Source organism: Leucopleurus acutus, assembly GCF_964270905.1.
Source record: "Leucopleurus acutus genome assembly, chromosome: 12".
Taxonomy (NCBI): Eukaryota; Metazoa; Chordata; class Mammalia; order Artiodactyla; family Delphinidae; genus Leucopleurus; species Leucopleurus acutus.
The window spans coordinates 58,058,419-58,080,471 of NC_139154.1; the positions used below are offsets into that span (position 1 = coordinate 58,058,419).

Here is a 22,053-nt window from a genome sequence, read left to right on the forward strand (position 1 = left end):
ACATCAGCCCGATTTTATACTGAAGGAAATAGACCCCGGGCCTTTCTGACCACTGACCAGTGCTTCAGGGACCAGCCTTTGACTCCACCAGGAGGTCAGGCTGCATCTTTACAGGGGAGATGGGACCCCAGTTCTGACTTCCAGGCTTCTGCCATGGAGGAGGGAGTGGGTCCTCTGAGTGGGAACTAGGCCAGAGAAGGGGTGATATGGCCCACCCCTAGTGAGCCTAGAGGTGATGCTTTGGCTGTCCACCTGTGTGTTACAGGTCACTGACCCTTGCTCTTTTGTTTGCCTGGCATGTGAGGACAGTAGAAGAAAACCCTCTGCTAATAAGTCAAAATCCAAAAGGCTTTCAAACCACTGTTGTTTCTCTGACTTTCCACTTTCATAATTCCATTCAGAAAAGAACATGCATGCTGGGGTCACACACGAAAATTTCTTCCAAATGTATCGGCTGCTATGTTTGAGCCCCTATCTACCTAACTTAAATGAACGAATTAATCATCATCATAGGTCAAATGGGATTTCTAAAGTTTTCGTCAATACTTGAAAACATTTCTGCAAGAGAAGTTATAAAGCAAATATATAAAATAAGACTGAGCACTAAACCTTCTTTTCTTTCTCTACTTTTTCTCTCCCAGGGTTCCCCGAATATATACGACCATGAAGTCACTATAGAAGCTGATGCTTTTTTGCCTGTGGATGAAACCCTGATTCCTACAGGTTGGTGAATTTAAACCTCTTATGGGAATGCAGAGCTGTGGTGCAGTGTGAGAAACATTAAAACTTCATTTCCCTAAATACATTTCCCTTGTTGGCCTGACACAATGCCCATAATTACCATGATTAGTCATTTATTTTGATTATGGTTGGGTGACCATTTACTTAAACACCCAAACCAGGACACTCTTGAGAGGGTAAGGGGATGCTATTAATAATTTTGCCAGGGCAACAGGCATAAACTGAGATAACCCCAAAAAGCTGGGTCAGATGGTCATCCTAGCTGAGCCATAGACTCCAGAAGTTCTGCATTAAAATGTAAATCTGTTACTCCTTAGCATCTTAGCAGAGATAAATTTACCTAAGCATTACCTCACAGATGCAGGACGCTGATAGAACATGTCATGGTTTTTGACAGAAAAGGAAAGGGTTGGACGGGTTGTACGCTGAGGAGGACAAATACAGATACATCACCTCCGAGACACAGTTAGGGGGATGGGGTGGAAGGAGGAGTTCTGCATACCAAAAGGGAAGGCGAGGTGTTGGCAGAGTCAAATTCATGTGTATGTGTGTGTGTGTGTCTCCTAGGTTTACTGGATTGAGATCATTTTGGTCATTATTATTTGGGATCAAAAGTACCTTGGTTCAATAGGCAAATCCGTAGAGATAGAGAGTAGATTAGTGAGTTGCCAGGTGCTGGGGACAGAGGAGAATGGGGAGTGACAATGGGTACTAGATTTCTGTTTGGGGTGAAAGATTCTGGAATTAGACAGTGGTGCTGGTTGCACAACCTTGTAAATATACTAAACATTGATGAATTGTGCACTTTAAAAGGGTATGTGAATTATATCTCAATTTAAAAAAGGAAAGAAAGAACCTTGGTTCATGTGTTATCTCCAGGATTGAGGGGTATAGTTTTGTACTAGATTGTACGTGTACCCCCATCTGGCTCCCGGGGACAGATAGATGACAAGATGAACGGCAGGGGTGCTGTTATTTGTGGCAGTTTATAGAAATTAACTTGTAATAATTATCCGCAAAGCAGTAGATACATATTCTTATTGGGATTTTGTTAAAATCAGAGATCAGCTGAATGTAGAAGGCATCATCAAAGAAAACTAAAGTAAACAAAAGTAGAGGATGAAGGGAAGGAAGAACAGAAGTCTAGAAAGACACAAACACTTTCTGTATCAGTTCCCCCTCTGGAGGAAGGGCCACCTTCGTGCTGCCCTTGCCTGATCTAGGTCTCTTACCTGTGTCTGACAGTGACTTGACTTCTCGGATGTGTTATCTCATAGCTCCTTTATGAGATGGCTTATGTCCTGTGGTCTGTTCTCTCAGGCTTCTGTTTAGGGCGCCAGCCCTCCAGAAGCCCATTGCTGTGGTAGCTACGTGTGAAAGGTCAGGAAGACCTGTCCCTTCTGTTCCCACCCTGTGTAAGGGTACTAGTACCTTAGTTGTCACCTCTGCTCCAATAAAGAGCTTAGGTGATAGAATATGAGCAATTAGAAGCCAAGGGCACCATCCTTGTTAGTTACTTGGTTTATATCACAAGTAAGAAGACTATTGACATTACACCCCCCTCATATGATGCACTGAAAAAAGCACATCACTTGTGTGGTTTTCTGTCAAAAATGCAGAACCTCAGTCCATTCAGGAGAAGCCATGACATGAACCCAATTGAGGGATCATGTACAAAATAATTGACCAGTACTCTTCAAAGATATCAAGATCGTGAAGGACAAAAAAAGACTGAGGAGCAGTCACAGAGGAGACTGAGGAGATACAATAATTAAATGCAACATGGGATCCTAGACTGGATCGTGAGGCAGAAAAAGGGCAGAGAAAGGTGGGTGAAGGGTACACATAGATGTATTATTTTTGCAACATTTTTGTAAGTCTAAAATTATTTCAAATTTTCAAAACTGGAAAAAAAGAAAGACCCAGGGATCCAAGTAAGATACTAAAGTTTACTGGGCACCTGCCTTACTTTAGGTAAGGGCTTTTGTTTGAGCATCTTTATTTCGGCATCTTTAAAGCAATAGGGCTGTGTTTATGGCTGGTAGTTCAGAATTCTTAAGGGGAAAAAGAATGTGAGCCTGCATACTGAACAGCAACTTCAGTTAACAGCAGGAATTAGAAACTCCCATAAACAAGGCGACTACAAAACTAATTAGAATAATAATGAGGAATCAAGATACATGGATTAAAAATTTTTTGGCGTCACAGTGTTGAATATTTTTCTGGCTCCAGGGCTTTTATGTTTGTCTTGGTAATGTGTTATCTTCTGATATTGACATGGCTCAATAGATGGACGTGAATAAGCTGGCCCATCTTGTCCTAGATGCAGAATTATTGCATTAGAACTATGTGATGTGAACTGCAAGGGGAAAATGGTGGCAGCTCCTGTTTTGTGACTGATAAGGAAGAAAATGAACTAAGTAGCTTATAAATGGAGGTGATGAAATAAGGGCATATTTATTTCTGTATATTTATAAAATTTTATGCTATCCTGCTGAGTTTTGATCAGATGAAAATCACAAAAATGCATAACTCATACCAGGTAAAGATTATTTGTCATGATTGTAAGAGATAATTGTGGCAAAGCAAAGTACAGCTTAACATGCAATCTAATTGACTGCATAAAACTCATGTTCATCTCAGTTCTGCACTGTAAGTGGCTTTAGGATCAAATTCTACACTCTGTACTAATATTGAACACCTGTGAAGTTGAGTTGGCTGTGAGATCTCTGGACTTTCAGCGAGGCAAGAGCCCAGGTTCTAGTCTTGGCTTTGCTATTGACTAGCTAGGGGACCTTGGGTGCATGTATAATGCTTTAACATTTAACCTCTATAGACGCTTATTTCCTTTTCTGCAAATAGGAGGTTGAACTCAATCAGGGTTCATAAATTTTCATAAATCAGACCCATAAATTTTATTTAAAAAACCGTTTGGGAAACTTATCTGGGGTTGCCCAACTTTTCATTTTGCCAAGCTAGAAAGCTATTACAAATACAGGGCTATTAAAATTAATTGGGAATATATGCATATTATATTTCAATTTTTAAAAATTTAACCAATTGGGATAATAATAAGGAACAGAGATAAATAGGCTACATTAAAAAAAAAAAAGCTGAAACTACCATTCATAATCACCATGTTTCATAAAAGAAAGAATATATTAACACCATAAAAGTGGGGAAAATTTAATCTCAGAATAGAAAATGACCCTTTAAATTGAATTTTTCTTACTTTTTTTTTTTTAATTTACTTTTATTTTTGGCTGCGTTGGGTCTTTGTTGCTGCGCACGGGCTTTCTCTAGTTGCTGCGAGAGGGGGCTTCTCATTGCGGTGGCTTGTCTTGTTGCAGAGCACTGGGCTCCAGGCGTATAGGCTTCAGTAGTTATGGCACATGGGCTCAGTAGTTATGGCTCACGGGCTCTAGAGCGGAGGCTCAGTAGTTGTGGCGCATGGGCTTAGTTGCTCCACGGCATGTGGGATCTTCCCGGACCAGGGCTCGAACCTGTGTCTCCCGCATTGGCAGGGGGATTCTTAACCACTGCGCCACCAGGGAAGCCCAATTTTTCTTACTTTTTAAAGAAATGTGACAGCTGATTATCCAAATCTATCTCAGTTTTCTGTGGACCAGTGAAAATTTTATTATGCACTCATGATTAAGAACCAATAATTGGTCTGCAAGGTCACTTGTAACTCTTATATTCTGTGATTCTACAAGGCTCTTAGTGTAACATTTTACGGCTATCTCCAGCACCCTTCAAGTTCATTAGAACTCTATTACAGAAGTAAATAAGTTGCGACAACTTCAGAGCTCATGAAAAATTTGTAATTATCTTTTACATATCCATACATTAGCTGGTCCCTCATAGATTATATCTGTTTGCCCAATGACACAAACTGAAATTGTAGAGTTTTTTTTCTTCCTCCTTTCTCAGAAATGCTTAAGAAACAAATAATTATATTATTCCTTTGTAACTTCCTCAAAAAGGGCAGTAACTTCTACTGTACCCTTCAGTGATGTAAGAATTCACATGTCTGGCCCACTTTCAGCAGAGAGGAAATCTCTAGGAGCTCAGATTTCATCTGACTCTTAACATTGAGCAAAAGCCCACGAGCAAGTGGCTTAACTGAGATGAGTCCAAAGTCATTTGGTCATTCAGAAATGCCTCCCCAGTGTATCTGGGCTTGCTAGGAGTTGACAGTCCAGTGGAGGAATCAGCCAGAATATTATCCACTGACCTGGAAGATCATGTCAATGATGTAACTAAGTAGACTTAACTAAGAGATGTAGATGTAACTAAGAGACTTGGTACAGAAGGAAAGCACTGCCTGGGGGCTCCCAGGTAGAGGAGATGAGAATGAAATAAAACTTGGAAGGGCGAGTAGCGTTTTGCCAGGCAGTGAGGAGGAGAAATGTGTTTTCTATGGAGATGAACAAGAATGGGCAGTGCAGGAGACAGCAGGATGGTCCCCAGGGAAGTGCTGGGCTTCTGAAGCATTCAGGGCATGCTTTTGGTGGCAGAAAATGGATGGGCCAATAAGCAGTTGGCTGGGGCCAGGTCACATCTGCACCAGGCTCTGATATGGCTGCAATCCCTGGGGTGGCCCTGGATGACCGTAGGCTGGCCTGGAGTTCAAGGCCAATCCACACAGGGCAGACTCACAGGTGTACCAGATATTCAGCCAGAACTGGACTGGACTGAACTCCAAGCCCACTTCTGTGAGACGTGCTGCAAGAAACCTGTTAGACCAGCCACACTTGTTAAGGGTTCTGGGAATTGATATGCAGTATCTAGAGACTGAGGTTGTGTTGAATTGAGAAAATGGAAGATACTGTTTATCTGTGAGATGAGGTGAGGGTTTATGATAATAATAGCTGGTATTTCAGAGATACTTTATAAATAATCCACACCACAACCCTATAAGGTAGATTCTGATCATTAACGGATGTGGAAACTGTAGCGCAAGGAGTTTAAGTAACTTACTGAGGACCACTCAGTTAAAGAGCAGTAGAAAGCTGGAATTCAAACCTAGGTAGTCTGGTGTTAAAACTCAAGCTCTTGGGCTTCCCTGGTGGCGCAGTGGTTGAGAGTCCGCCTGCCGATGCAGGGGACACGGATTCATGCCCCAGTCCGGGAAGATCCCACATGCCGTGGAGTGGCTGGGCCTGTGAGCCATGGCCGCAGAGCCTGCACGTCTGGAGCCTCTGCTCCGCAACGGGAGAGGCCACAACAGTGAGAGGTCTGCATACCGCAAAGAAAAAAAAAACTCAAGCTCTTAACTAGACCTGGTTAGATGGAGGAGGGGGAAAGGAAGAAAAGAGAGAAAAAAAGAAAATTAAATGGGTTTTTTTTTTTTTTTAATTTTATTTGTTTTTGGTTGTGTTGGGTCTTGGTTGCTGCACGGGGGCTTTCTCTAGTTGTGGCGAGTGGGAGCTACTCTTTGTTAGGGGGCACAGGCTGCTCATTGTGGTGGCTTCTCTTGCTGCAGAGCACAGGCTCTAGGCACACAGGCTTCAGTAGTTGCAGCATGCGGGCTCAGTAGTTGTGGCGCACGGGCTTATTTGCTCCACTGCGTGTGGGATCTTCCCGGACCAGGGCTCGAACCCGTGTCCCCTGCATTGGCAGGCGGATTTTTAATCACTGCACCACCAGGGAAGCCCAAATGAATTTCTTGACTATAAAGATAGCCAAGATCACCATATAGCCAAGAAACAGGGAGCCAGAAACTAAATAAATAAATAGAGCTTTGGACAGTTGTCAGTTCTCATTCTTTTGCCACCTTTTATACAGGTGGCCTCCCAGCTTCTCTCACTATTTTCCTTCCCATTTCTCCTTCTTCTCAATTTATTTCTGCTTTTTATTTTCTGCAAAGAAAACAGCAAACAAGTTTGTTCAAATTATATTTAAAAAGAGAAAAACAGGGATTCGCTGGTGGTGCAGTGGTTGAGAGTCCGCCTGCCGATGCAGGGTACGCGGGTTCGTGCCCCGGTCCGGGAGGATCCCACATGCCACGGAGCGGCTGGGCCCGTGAGCCATGGCCGCTGAGCCTGTGCGTCCGGAGCCTGTGCTCCGCAACGGGAGAGGCCATAACAGGGAGAGGCCCGCGTACCGCAAAAAAAAAAAAAAAAAAAGAGAGAAAAACAAAAAAGAAAGACAAAGATAGAGGCCATGTCTCCATCTTTTGTGGCTGTTAATTTATACTTATATTTGTTTTTCACCTCCTTTTTGTTTGCCCTTCATGAAAGCTGTGACCTGAGTTCTTAAGGGAAATGCTAATGCAGATCTAAACTTTGGGGGTGTTTTTACCTTGGTTACAGACCCTCAGCAAATAATTTTTCAGGTGATGGGAAAACCCATTGTATGAGAAAGTAGCACCTCTTATCTTACAGTAGTTGTAATACTGTGGCCGAGGTACTCGGTGAAAAGGGACCTTTTCCCCATGTATGTCTGGGGGGAGAGGTGAAGTCCTGTCCTCCATTTTGTTTATCACAGGCTTACTGACTGGGCATTATTACATAGAGAGGAAAGGGATACCTTGACAGAGTTTCAGGGAACCAAAGCAAGCACAATATGATGAGATCCCTTCGTCTTAAACCTATAGCTGCATTTAAACCTCTACCCAAGGCAGGGCCACAGACCCCCAGCAGCCTTGGGCACCTGTTTCACTCCTGCCTTTCTTCCTCCTGACACTTTTGGGGAGAGCATATAAAATGTCGTCAGCCCTGTCTGCCAAGAAAGCCTGGAAGACAACAGCCTGTACTCTGTGGCTTCTTCATTCTTCCCCTTTCTCGGCTCTGGTAAAAGGCTGTCCTTTTCCCAAAGCCCATTTGAAACGCCTCAGCAAATGTGAGCTATGGTCCTTGCTCACAGGCACCTGTCTCCTGCACCAATAGAAGGTCTCTGCAAGGCTGAGAGCTCATTTCACCTGTAGACCAGGAGCAGAGTTGCAGCTAAGCTGTCAAAACTGGGTTTGCATGTCAGCAGTTAGCGTAGCTTTGGTTTTTCTGAGCAGTTTTCCTCAACTTAAAAAAAAGTGCAGCCCTCATAGCATTTGCTACTACTTAGGATGGGCGCATAATCTGTTATTGGGGCACCTTCAGGTCACCTTGAGTGTCTTTTCCATGTTGTTGTCAGGGCTCTCCCTGTAGTTTCCCAGAGGTGGAACTCCTGGAAGCTGTTTACCAGGAAGGACAGGTAGACGTCCACAGAGAGAGAACACTCCAGTGCCAGGTCTCTGTGCTGACATGTCAGATATTTAGCTTCGAGGCCTGAGTCTGGTGTCCTGCCCTGTGGCAACAGGAGGAAACCAGTCCCTGGTACCCTGCTCAGGTACTAAGCCAGCTGAACGTGAGCAGGTGAGAAACAGAAAATCCCTGTTTCTCCAGGGATTAATTCATTCCCAGCGTTGTAAATATTACATTTCATCCTTTCGCCTTACAGAACTGTGAGACTTGGAGGCGATCTGGGCCACCAGCCCAGCAAAACGTTATGATGTATACAGCACAGTGCAAAACTAAGCATGTGTCTTTATAGGCATTTACAGCACATAGGTGTTTTTTTTTTTCATTTTAATTGTGCTATTCTTTACTCGTAGTAGATAAGTAATTAAGACAGCAAAAATGAATGATTTGATTGGGTCTTTTGTCTCTTAAAGTAACATTAGTAAAATCCCATCTTATTCTCTTCCTTGAGATGAGATACCTTCTATTTTTATAAAAATTTACCCAATCCACTTTGTCCCCCAGTGCATCTGTGTTCACTTGTGGAGAGCTGTTCTTGCTGCTTTTCATTTTTGAAAGGTCCTACTAAAATTACATGAAAGCAACCCCATTTTGACAAAATTAGAATTCTGGTAGGAAAGGTTTACCACGAGGCTGCGGAGAGAAGCTCAGCAAGACATTTGTATTTTATTTCAACCTGTCTGGGTTCAACCTACAATTCAGTAGCTTTTATAATTACTTCCCTAGGACAGGTCTAAGTCTCTGACCTGGAGAAATAACAAATTCCAAAGTAGTCTCCCAGTTCAAAGATGGTGCAGATGAAGACTGTTTTGATCTACGTGTTTTAATCTTTGCAGAGCTTCTTACAGAAAACTCCTTTAGACTTTATATAATTCTAAAATAGTGGATATAATATTAGTTTCAACCCTCCATCAATATGCTTCCTCTTTCCTTTTCATCCCACCTCCCCACCCTACTCAATATCATCGTCAGGTCCTGCTGATTTTTTGTAATAAGACTTAATTTTTTTTAGAGAAGTTTTAGGTTCACAGAAAAACTGAGCAGAAGGTACAGAGATTTTCCATAACCCCCATTCCCACACATGACGGCCTCCCCCTCATCAACACCCACCACCAGCGTGGTGCATTTGTTATAATTGATAAACCTACACTGAGGGGCTTCCCTGGTGGCGCAGTGGTTAAGAATCCGCCTGCCAATGCAGGGAACATGGGTTCGATCCCTGGTCTGGGAAGATCCCACATGCTGCAGGGCAACTAGGCCCGCGAGCCACAACTACTGAGTCCACATGTCACAACTACTGAAGCCCGTGCACCTAGAGCCCGTGCTCCGCAATAAGAGAAGCCACCGCAATGAGAAGCCCACACACCGCAACCAACAGTAGCCCCCGCTCACCGCAGCTAGAGAAAGCCCACGCGCAGCAACGAAGATGCAACGCAGCCAAAAATAAATAGATAAAATAAATAAATTTATTAAAAACAAAAAACCCAACATTGACATGTTTTATCACCCAAAGTTCGTAATTTTCATTAGGCTTCACTCTTTTTGGAGGGGGGGGCCGTGCTGCGCAGCTTGAAGGATCTTAGGTCCCCGACCAGGGACTGAACCCACACCCCGTGCAGTGGAAGCACAGAGTCCTAACCACTGGACCGCCAGGGAAGTCCCTAGAGTTCACTCTTGGTGTGGTATACTCTATGAGTTTGGACAAATGTATAATGACATGTATCCATCATTATGGTATCATACAGAGTATGCCCTAAAAATCCTCTGAATTTGTTTCAACCATCCGTCAATATGCTTCCTCTTTCCCTTTCAGTCCCTCCCCGCACCCATCCCCATATTGTTAGTCATTAGCTCCTGATGATTTTTAACAACTAATATTCCTTGAATCTGTCTCTTCATTATGTATCATTGATTATATGGCTCCATCTCCATCGTCACTGTCCCAGTGTAGGTTGTCTTTTTTTCTCTAGATCAGCACCAGGTTTATATTACAAGCTTCATAATTTGGGAATCAGTGAATGAACAAATGAATCTGGACAACAGCTCTCTAACTAGGGGAAAAAAAATCTCTTTAGATCTATCCTCCATCTGGTTACTAAAGATATCTAACTAAAATGCAAATCTTACTTTGATACTCTACAGTTTAAAAAAACTTTTAGATGGCTCCCAGGCCAGACACCAGCTGCCTCCCAGACCCATCCCCCAGCGTGCCTCACTCACACCTCACGCTGTTTCAGCATCCCCCTCCCACCCATAGGGACCACTCGATACCCCTTCCTTGCTGCATATACCCCTACTCTCCTCAAGACTCATACTTTCTCCTTAGAAATGTTTCCCCCACTTCCTGGAAACAGTGGATTCTTTGCTGCTCTGGGGTTTTCGTAATGACATAATCCGTTTTAGAGTGTGCCCAGGCTCCCTTATCTTTCTCAACATTAAGTCTACCTCAGATGTTCTATCAGGACTTACTAGTTACAGATCCAAAGTAGGAAGCTAGAAGGGAGCTTCAGGCCGGGTCTCTTTGGCTTGAAGCTAGAAAACTAATCTATGATAAACAGAAAAGTGAAACCAAGTAGCAGCCAGTCTGCACATGCTATGAACAACTACTCCTTCCTTTCCCCCTCCACCCCTTGTCAGTCTTTTTCCACTCTTCTCTCTTCTTTACACTTGTTTTAAACATAGTATATTAAAGCAATACCATGTGATAACTGGAATTCAGCAAACCTGGATGCAGGTCTCAGTTCTGCTACCCACCATCTTTGCTCTCAAGTCAGCCATGAAAACCTTTGGCCCTCATAACCTAATCTGTAAAATCTCATTAGATGACGGATACATTAGTTGAACTCTGAGGTCCTGTTAGTTTCTAACAATGATTCGAAGACCACATGGAACTTCTAACCCAGATATTCTTAACCAGGGTCCATACCAGGGTCTAGGAAGATGATGAAAGAACTTCAAGGGATTCATGAGCCCCTGAAATTCTGTTTTTTTTTTTAAGACTTTTTTGATGTGGACCATTTTTTTAAAGTCCTTACTGAATTTGTTACAATATTGCTTCTGTTTTATGTTTTGGTTTTTTGGCCAGGAGGCATGTGGGATCTTAGCTCCCGACCAGGGATTGAACACACACACCCCTGCACTGGAAGGCAAAGTCTTAACCACTGGACTGCCAGGGAAGTCCCCAGCCCCTGAAATTCTGTGTCAAACTCTGTGTGAGTTGGTCACATCATCTTGGTCCACAGAGGGATTTTCTGGTCTTGTTTTCCCTTTTGAGGTAATGATAACTTATGGTTGCCCCATTATGTATTATTATACATAAAGATAGTCATATTTTTTTGCTTTTGTTTTGGTTTTTAATTGTTATATTGGAGTATAGTTGATTAACTGTTATATTAGTTTCAGGTGTACAGCAGAGTGATTCAGTTATACATATACATGTATCTGTTCTTTTTCAAATTCTTTTCCCATTTAGGTTATTACAGAGTATTGAGCAGTGTACCCTGTGCTATACACTAGGTCCTTGTTGGTTACCTATTTTAAATAGATCAGTGTGTACATGTCAATCCCAAACTCCCAACCTATCGCTCCCCATCCCTCTTCCCCCCTGGTAAGCACAAGTTCTTTCTCTAAATCTGTGAGTCTGTTTCTGTTTTGTAGATAAGTTCGTTTGTATCATTTTTTTTAGATTCCACATATAAGCGATATCATATGATATTTGTCTTTCTCTGTCTGACTTCACTTAGTATGATAATCTCCAGGTCCATCCACGTTGCTGCAAATGGCATTATTTCATTCTTTTTAATGGCTGAGTAATATTCCATTGTATATATGTACCACCTCTTCTTTATCCATTCATCTGTTGATGGACATTTAGGTTGCTTCCATGTCTTGGCTATTGTAAACAGTGCTGCAGTGAACATTGGGGTGCATGTATCCTTTCGAACCATGTTTTTCTCTGGATATATGCCCAGGGGTGGGATTGCTAAATCATATGGTAACTCTATTTTTAATTTCTTAAGGAACCTCCATACTGTTCTCCATAGCGACTGTACTAAATTACATTCCCACCAACAGTGTAGAAGGGTTCCCTTTTCTCCACACCCTCTCCAGCATTTACTGTTTGTAGATTTTTTGTTGATGGCCATTCCGACCAGTGTGAGGTGATACCTCCTTGTAGTTTTGATTTGCATTTCTCTAATAAATTAGCAATGTTGAGCATCTGTTCATGTGCCTCTTAGCCCTGTCTTCTTTGGAGAAATGTCTATTTAGGTCTTCTGCCCATGTTTTGATTGGGTTGTTTGTATTTTTTATATTGAGCCACATGAGCTGTTTGTAAATTTTGGAGATTAATCCCTCGTCGGTTGCATCGTTTGCAAGATAGTCATCTTTTTTGAGACTAGCAATAGTGTATTTCCCTCTTTGTAATCTTCAGGGTGGTTTAAAAATAAATTTTATTTTTTTTAATTCATCACCATTAAATTCCCTAAAGGGAGCTAGAAGGCTAGCTAGAGGAAGAAGGTGGCACACCAGAAAGAGCAACTTCCCCAAGGTCCTACCCAGAGGAGCTACAGCAGCCAACACTCTGGGTTGGATGGCCGGAGTTTGTTTCTGCTTAATCAGATGAATGAAATTGTCTTCTAATACTCACCAGCCCTTGTGCAGTCAGGATTCCAGGCCTGGTCATCAGTCTGTGGAGTGTGGGAACAGGCAGACATGCTGGGGCCTTGCTGTAAGTGGAAAGCCAGAGCATGGTGTTGTGTTTGTTACCCTCAGCTCTGCAGTTCTGGAGACTAGCCCCTCCAGGTCCAAGTGTATCCCCCAAGTTTCTTCTCCCATGCTCCATCACCTGCTGAGATCAAGTACCTACTATGCACCAGGTACTATGCAGCCCTGGGGAAGCAATGTCAAGCAAAATAGGAACACCCAGGCAGCGTGGAGCACACACAGCCACATACATAGCACAGGTCCTGTCCTGTCCTCAAAGAAATAAGGCTACAGTTAAGAAAATACTTGAATGACACTAAAGGAGTAAAACTGGTGATATTGGATCTTATAGGCTGTTATTTACCCTAGAGCTGTTTCTTATATGACAGGTCCCTCCTAGACAGTGTCTACAAAAGTTCAATACAGCAACTCCAAGGAACTCTCCTGGTAGCAATGATACCCTCCAAGGGGATGCATTACCGAATCCCACCTTATAAGACGGCCCCAAGAACAGCTTTATGGGACTCCAGAATACTCGCAAAGCTCCTCGTGTTCCCTCCTGGAAAATATCACTGCTACGAGATTGGCAAACATGAGCCAGCGCGGTGGAAATTTGGCAGGAAGAAAGCTCAGAAATTAGCACTTGGCCAGACATTGCATAATTCCTGTGAACATTTCAGAGTAACAGCAAGTAAATTTGCCAGAAGGGGAGCTATTTGCTAGAACTCTGACTACCACCCTTTAAGAGCTTATGGCTTACCAACTCCCCTCCCCCACCCTAGGTCTGGACAGGGGCCTGGCTCGAGTTCATACCTGGCGCATAACAATCCTTAGAGGTCACCCCTTTCTGAAAGGGATGAGAGGTAACTGTGGGCTTTGTGCCATGGGCCTGAGGCTAACTCAAGCAAGTTCTCAGAGCAGACTTGCGTTCAGTTCAGCTAACATTTGTGGAACACCTAGTGATTGCTACATGCTCCCTGGGGCACTGGCCATAGAAACACTACCCGTGCCCTTGAGAGGCGCACAGGGAGTGAAGAATCTAATGTAGTCAGGGCAGTGGTAGAGGTGATGCCCGTGGGACTAAGGGAGCGTGGAGGCGAGGGTAGGAAGAGGCCTTCTGGATATCACCCTGAGCTTCGAGAAGCTTCCTAGTGTCTGTGAGGGTCTAGCAACAAGGAGAGTAAGAGTACTAATAAGCACGGAATGTGGGTGTGAGGGTAGGCTGTTAAGTCAAAAGCTACAGAGACAGTTTGGCAGGATGGAGGCTAGGGTGGGGCAAGAGAGGTGCAGCACCTAGCGTGCAAAATTTAAGGCAGCACTCACTTTCAGGGTCATGCAGGCGCAGGGTCAGCACCTGAGAGCGAGTGTCTCCTTAAATTTTGCACCCTGGGTGCTAGATTGCCTCATCCTGGTCCCAGCTTTGTAGCTGAGCGTAGTCTTCATGGGCATTCTGGGCCATAGTAAGGAGCTAGGATTTTATCTTTAAATCATGTAAGACTTTGAAGGATTTTAAGTCAGGGGATTGACCTAGCAAGACTGGCATTTTACAAATACCACCCCAGTAAGTGTTTCTCTTAGCAGCTGGAGTCAGAAGCAGAGAAGGTGGATTGTGGGATGATCCCTAGTTGGGTTTTATCTGGAAGGAGGGGCAGGAGGAGAGGACAGGGTGTAAAGCAGGTCAGTAAGGGTGTTACTAACCAAGTGGCTCAGGTCACAGACAGTGGGCCCGGGGAAGGTAACAAAGGATGTTAGGGCCCTCGTGCACACCTGGAAGTCCAGGGGAACGTGGCGGCACTCAGGAGGAGACCAGGTCTAGCGGGAAGGCTAGGAGGCTACAGACAGTTGGGTGAATTTTACACTGGCAGCAAATCCCCAGATACCATCTTGATGAGAGTCTAGGATGGAAAAATTCCCCGCATGAAAATGCCTCACGTGGGCCCAACTGTGAAATGTTAAACTGTCTTCTCACCTGAAAACATCATGCAACAATGTTTAGCATTTTATGCTTCCGATGGCATGTAATATGCAGAAGTAATGCCCTCCCCCACTGCAAGTCAAAACCAAAAAGTGTTCAGTGGGAAAAATTAAATAAGTACATAAAAACCAGCAGTAGAATAAAGCCGCAAAATTGAAGCATTGGCAGAGGAAAAGGAAAAAACTGCGGCAGAGACAAGCTTTGAGGTCGTGTGATCTACGAAAATTTATAGAAATGTTACCTTAAAAAAAAATCCCAAGGTACTTAACTTGCCAACCACTGGAATGAAGTCAAAATTCCCACCCAGGGTGTTACTTTTAATTATCATTCTCTTTATGTTGTTTCCTAAAATAATAACAGGCATTCTAGAGATGATTTACCAAGATGGCTTAATTAGGTGTCAGATGAGTACCTGTGCCCACGAGCCCCATTACCGCTGGTTTCCTTATGCAAATTTGACTGACTGTTCTGAACCTGACTAAAGAAACAGACATAATTGGAGCAGCTGGGCTGGAAGCATAGCTGGGCCGTCCCCATAGAGACCAGACTCCTCCTCGTGCCCCAGCATTCCTCACCTCCCCCTGCCCCTTTTATTTTTGAGGTGAAAGTACAGCACACTTGAGCCTAGGTCTCCCTTAGATGGTCTCCACATCACTGCCTTTCACCTTTAAAGTGCACACAAGTCACCTGGGGGACTTGTTGATAGGCAGATTCTGACTTGGTGTGGGGTGGAGCCTGTTTCTAACAGGCACCGACCGGGTGATGCCTGTGCTGATGGTCCTGGTCCGTGCTTTGAGCAGCTGTTGAAAAGGCTCTAAAGAGCTCTGTGTAACCTCTAGTAACTTTTGTTGCTTTCCCCCCACTTTTGACACCTATTTCTGCCCATTTGCTCCTCTCCCCAACAACCCTGGGTCCTCCTGCTGCCCCTTAGCTACCTTTATTCCCCTTTCCGCTCCAACACTTCACGCTCTGACTCAGCCTCTCTTATCAAAAGCCATTCTTTACAGCTCATTCTGCAAAGAGCTGCTCTCAGCCAATGGCTTCCTTAGGTAAGACAAGCTGAAATTTTTATTTAAAAAAGAGAGAGAATTAACCAAATATCACAGTGTGCTCCCGAAGGGAGCAACTTGCTTCACCGTGTTTGTCCCATGGGCCATTGGACCTATAGTCCTGGAATGTCACAGTTGGAAAGGACCTTATCTTTTCCAACCACCACCCACCAGTTGAGTATTTGAATCTCAGAACCATGGGCTTTGCTGACACTCAGGTGCCTTCTGGCCAGGATGCTCACTGCCCATCCTGGGCCAGCACGTAGGAAAGGCCTTTCTGATATCGAGCTGAAATCCGTCTACCTAGAGCCGACCCCCACTTGGCTTAGTTCTGGGCCTCGGGTCCCTAAAGAGCAGGCTTATGACCTTAGAAGGCAGCTGTCATGTCGCCCCCAAGTCATTTCTTCTTGAGGCAGAACATCCTCGGGTCATCCTGTGATGCCTGTGCTGCAGACAGTAACCCAGAGCTGCCAACACCTCATTACAGTCTTTCTGTGACTTCCATCGAACTTACTGCCAACCACATCCTTAAAGTCATTTTCATACAACCTGTGGCTCAGCTACATCTCTCCCTAGTAGGTAATAATTGTAGTAACTAGACTTAACATTTCTGAGAGTAAATGTAACGTGACGGTTAAGAACAAAGGCTCTGGAACCAGACCGTCTGTGTGTGAAGCACTGTACGAAGAACCATCACATCGCTGTGCTGGGTACTTACCCTGTATCAACTGTCCTTAATCTTCATGGCAACTTAATGAGGGAGGGGCTATAGTGTCCCAATTTCACAAGTAAAGAAATAGAACCTCAGAAGATTGTTTTGTACCTGGGGTTAGGGTTACAATCGAAACCTAGCTGGTGTCCTTTGGTTTGGGGTTTTGTTTTTTTTTTTTCAGACACAGGTGCAGGACCCTATCTGTTCCTGTTATCCATAAATTTCATCTTGTAACCAGTGCTTTACCCCCTGCTTTATACTTTCTTTTGAATTCCTGATTCTGTTATCCCAAGCGTATCTGCCTCCCAGCTTCATGCTGTCATAGTCTGAGGAGAATACCTTCTGTATCTTCATCTAGATTAGCCACAGATCAGAGGCCATTTGATAACTCCCTACAGAGCCTGCTCACTGAAGCCCAGATGCTTCATCTCCCCAAGCTCCGTGAGCCACCAGCCTTGTGACCCAGTCTGAGAAGCCTAGGGGGTGGCCAGGAATGGTTTGTATTTGAATACGTCTGTGTTTGGTTTGGGGGGAGCAGGCTTCCTCCTTCCTTTTCCGTCTCCATTCCAGAATTCTTCCCAGGACAGAGAACTGCTCCTAAATTCGTAGCGTGTGAAGTTGTTCTTGTGGGCAGCGCCAGACGCAAGGAGCAAATAGGACTCTGGGTCTGCAGCGCACACATTCCCAGAGAGGATACACGACCACATCCTGCACGTTAGTTAGTGAGAGCGGGGAGGCCGGCCCCGCCTTTCCAGGCTGCCTGCCCTCCAGCTCCACTAGTACAAACACACAACTTCCGTGTCCAGACTAAACTAGAGGAGGCTGAGCAAGTGTGATGGGACCACCGTTTCTGTGTAGGAGGGCTTGGGGCGGCAGTCTCAGTATAAGGGTGTCCGGGGTATGCCTCGAAACTTAGATGGTGGTATGTTGGTTTGGGATGATTTGTGAGAAGTGGCAGCACTGATGGAGATCAGAGGGGCTAAATTTCCCACATAAAGCCATTTCTTGACACTGCCACTGTGTCAACTGACCAGAAAGGCTGGACTGATTTCTCCCCTCTCTCCCTTACTGGTTCCGTTCTCTGACCCTAGGCCATTAACATAATTTGGCTATCTATGTTCAACTACTGTCTTTTTCATGGTGTCAGGATATCAGCTGACCTGTCCCTGCTGCTCTTCTTGGCTTCCTGTGAACCGTCACTGTGGGAGCCTTGTGACTCTCGGGGAAGAGTGGAGGCCAGGGGTCTCCAATGAGCCTCCATTGTCGCTGGAGTCTGCTCGAGCTGCTCTGAAGCAGCGTATGGGAAAATTCTTCTGCCCCAACGTGTTCCCCTTTTGAAATCATCAAGCAAACCCCGAACACTGGCAGAAGGGCTGCCCCTCTCACACGAGAGCAGTTAACAGCCATTGGCAGACCGAGTCCAGTGGATCCAGGGGGATTTGGGAAGGAGGTCTTGGTTCTCATAGATCAACATCCGGCCCCAGCAATGCACTGCTCTTGGGCAGTGGGTCCCCCCGGGGTGCCATGAAAACTGATGGGGGCAGGCAAGCGAGTCCTGGCCAGAGAAGTGGAAAGCACCTCTGACCTTAGTGAAGTGAGTCCTTAGTATGACCTTGAATGGCTGTTTAAAAGGGCTGATTTTGACACATCATCATCAGGAAAACACAGTAGTTAAGGGCACGGACTCAAACCCTGACTGCTTAGGTTTAAATCCTCACCAGCTCTGTGATTTTGGACAACTTATTCTACCTCTGTGGGCCTCATGTGTAGAGTGGAGAGTGGAGACGGTAACTGGACCTACCTCATTAGTTGTGACGATTAAATGAGATAATACGTGTAAAGTGCTTAGAACACTTCCTGGCATTTAGTTAAGAGCTTTGTAAGTATTAACTATTATTATGACCATCATCATTATCATCATTACCACCATTTTTACTGAGTGTTTAATATGTACCAGACACTGAGCTAAGCATATACGTGCATTCGCTTATTGAACTACCCTTTGAAGTAGGTGTTATGCTTCAGTTAAGCCTCATTTGAAGAAACGGGCATTTGGAGAGGTCAGGTAACCTGCACAAAGTTAAACGGGTAAGTCACTGGCAGAGTCAAGATTTGGAGCCAGTCTCCCCAACTCCAATGTCTATGCTGTTATTGTCCTCAGCTATTGTCCATAATACAGCTGTATTACTAAGTATTTCTTATGTGCTGGGTAGGAGCACTTTGCATGCCTTATCTCACTTAATTTCCATAATCCTATGAGTAGACACTCTTGTTATCCCCGTTTTATAGATGAGGAGGTCAAGATTCAGAGAAGCTCAATGACCTCCACAATTTTTTACAGCAAAGAAAGTCAGGATTTAAATCCAGGCCTGCCTGACCCTAAAATCCATTCTAATGTCTATTGAGTTTAACTGCCCACCAGGTGAGCAGGATGCTCCTGAAGCTGATAACAGTAATTGGGGATGATGACTGCTGATATGTCCTGCAACCAGGGAACACAGTTTGCCTAATCAGCCGCATTTTCTGAGCTGTCATTGGGGCAATTTGCACTTTCTCTGATACTTCATTTTCCTGCGGTTTCTTTGAGCTGTTGAATTGCTCAGATTAAGACAAGCTTCTGTACCCTTTCACGTGTTAGTTTGTTGTCCATGCTGCAAGAATATGGAGAAATCATAAACCGTCCGGAAGAAGGCCCTGATGTGTTATGCAAAGCCTTTGCCACATTGCTATAGGAGGAAACTCCCAGTCCGCATTTCTTGCCCAGACACCTCAGGTTATGTGACTGCAACATTCCAAATGTGCATTTCAGTATCAGGTCATGAGAGGGCAGCTTGTTTTGTGACAAGTAGTGGTATAGGCAGAAAATACTTACCAGCCTATAGATCAGAGATTCCTAACCAGGCACGCATCACTGGACTTCAGAGGTTCTGGAAACATTGTGTGTGTGTGTGTGTGTGTGTGTGTGTGCATTTTCTTGGAGAGAGAGCCCATAACTTTTATAACATTCTCAAAGGAGTCCATGATTCAGAAAACACTTTAAAAACCATTGTTCTAGATTTAAAAATCACTAAGAGAGAAAGTTTCAAAAAATAAAAACAAAATTTAAAAAATCCTTTGTAATGAAAATGTCAATGCCCCCTGGAGGCAGGAATGCACTTTCCTTTAGTATTAATGACTTAAACTATAATGAATAATTGTTTTCTCTGTTCTCTGTATTTCTGGAGTGTTTGTGTGTGTGTGTGTGTGTGTGTGTGTGTGTATGTGTAACAGAGTGAGCACTAACTATGTGCCAGGTGCTGGTCTAGAGATACGACCTCCTTCATAGCATTCTCTCAATTAAACATCACAGTATCTGTATTAGGTAGATACCAATATTAGCTCCATTTTATAAGTGGGGAAATTGAATCTTACAGAGGCATAGAAACTTACCAAGGTCAGTTAGCAAGTCTGTCGAAATCCTAAGACATCTTACATAGATTTGTAATCAACATGTAGGACAAATCATAGAAAATAGTTTTCAAATAACATACTTAATATTTTAAAAAACATTTCTTTTTTAAAATAAATAAATAATTATTTTTTTTATGGCTGCATTGGGTCTTCATTGCTGTGCATGGGCTTCCTCTAGTTGCGGCAAGCGGGGGCTACTCTTCTCTTCATTGCGGTGCGCAGGCTTCTCATTGCGGGGGCCTCTCGTTGCGGAGCACGGGCTCTAGGCACGTGGGCTTCAGTGGTTAGTTGTGGCACTTGGGCTTTGTTGCTTCTGTGGCATGTGGGATCTTCCCAGACCAGGGCTCGAACCCGTGTCCCCTGCATTGGCAGGCGGATTCTTAACCACTGTGCCACCAGGGAAGTCCCAGAAACATTTCTTTTTTAAGGGAGAAAAAATTATTGGAGAAAATTTCTTCCCTCCACCAAACTTTTCTACAAAGTCTGTGCCAGATTTTCTTTTGCTTTCTTTTCTCTTTTCTCAAAATGATTTTTAATTGTAATTATAAACAGGAGTCACCGGTGCTGAGGACTGTCTGGAGGGACTCTGGTTTTCTTCCAATAACACTGTACTTGTGTTACTGGGTTGTGTGAAGATGAGCTAGAAAGGGGACCTGCCAGGAAAGAGGGGCTAAAAAATGAATAAACATGAAGATTCAGTGACTCTTGCAGCGACCATCTGTTCATCTTCTCAGAGAGTCAGGCCCTAGGGCCACCAGGTAGGGAAAAGAGCTATTTCAGATGATGCGAAATTAAAAGCATTGAATTAAAATTCACCCCGGGTGAATTTTCTCAGTCAGATACTGAGAAGAGTGTTCATGTCCAGATGATGTTACATAGAAAACCATGTCAGTAGTCAGTGTTTGATCAGGAGTTCATAAGGACTAATTTACCTTCTACTCTGTTTCTTAAGTCTTTTGCCCAAAAAATCAAGTCAGAGCTAGGAGCCCAGAGGACAAGTGTAATATAACTGTCTTGCCTTCACCCCAAATACGGACAACAAGAGTCCATTCCTGTGACAGGTTTAATGCCTTGTGACAGGGATCTGGAATGTTAGAGAATCTTGTTTCCAATAATCAGGTCTACATCATCTTCTTGCAAGAATGAGGCAGCTGTAGTTGCCAGAGTGATATTCACATGACCACTCTTGTCATTCACGGAGGACAGTAGTCCTACGCCTTGTCCAGTTAGCCAATCCTGACTTACCTTTCAAGGTTAGCCTCCTGTCACCACCTCTGGAAAACCTTTCCTGACCCTCCTGGCTGCATTAGGTAGGTGCTGCTGCTCCCTGCTCCATCGGAGCCCTTTGAATGCCATTCTCGTTGCATTTGTCATACTCTCCTGTAAGTTTTTATGTTTTTGTCTGTCTCTTTCATCAGATTCTAAGTTCCCTGGGGTCAGTTTAATGCCTGGTGCATAAAAGATACTCAAAAATGGGTGAACTAGCAAATTTATATTTGTTTTTCCCCCATCCAAAAGTAATTGCAAGGATTAGTGTTCTTAAGGTAGAATCATCTAAAGGGACTTCTGTCAAAATTTGTCACCTCCTGTCTTGTCAAATCAAGTGCCAAGAGGTGAAAACATCCCAAGGCAGTATACTGGTTATCTATGGCTATGTGATAAGTTACTCCCACTTTATTATCTCTTACTGCTTCTGTGGTCAGGAATTTAGACAGGGCATATCTTGTCTCTGTGTATGATGTCTAGGGCCTCTGTTGGAAGGTTAGAGCAGGTGCTGGAATCATCAGAAGGCTCATTCACCTGCATGTCTGGCAGTTGATGTTGGCTATTGGCTGGATGCTGTCAGCCAGAAAACCTCACGCATGGCCTTTCGATGTGACTTGAGCTTCCTTACAACATGGCGGCCGGAACCAAGAGCAAATGTCCTGAGGCAGAGAGGGCCAGGCCAAAGCCACTTTGTATTTATAACCTGGCCTCAGAAATCACATAGCATCACTTGTACCACATTCTATTGGTTGAGGCAGTTACAAAGGTCCATCCAGGCTTAAGGGAGGGAAAAAAGACTTCACCTCTCACTGAAGGAGTGTCACCATCACATTGTAAGTAGAGCCTGTGGGATGAATATATCCTGGTGTGGCCATCTTTGAAAAATGCGTCATGCCACAAGCAGTCATGGGGAAA

General features: G+C 44.1%; 1 protein-coding gene across 1 annotated transcript in view; it reads left to right on the forward strand.

The window, feature by feature from the left end:
• GALM (galactose mutarotase) overlaps positions 1-22,053 on the forward strand; it is a 95,689-nt gene that overhangs the window by 60,865 nt on the left and 12,771 nt on the right. The window contains exon 7 of the mRNA XM_082851877.1: positions 642-723. Within this exon, the coding sequence (XP_082708003.1) occupies positions 642-723 (82 nt within the window). The remainder of the gene's footprint in view (positions 1-641; positions 724-22,053) is intronic.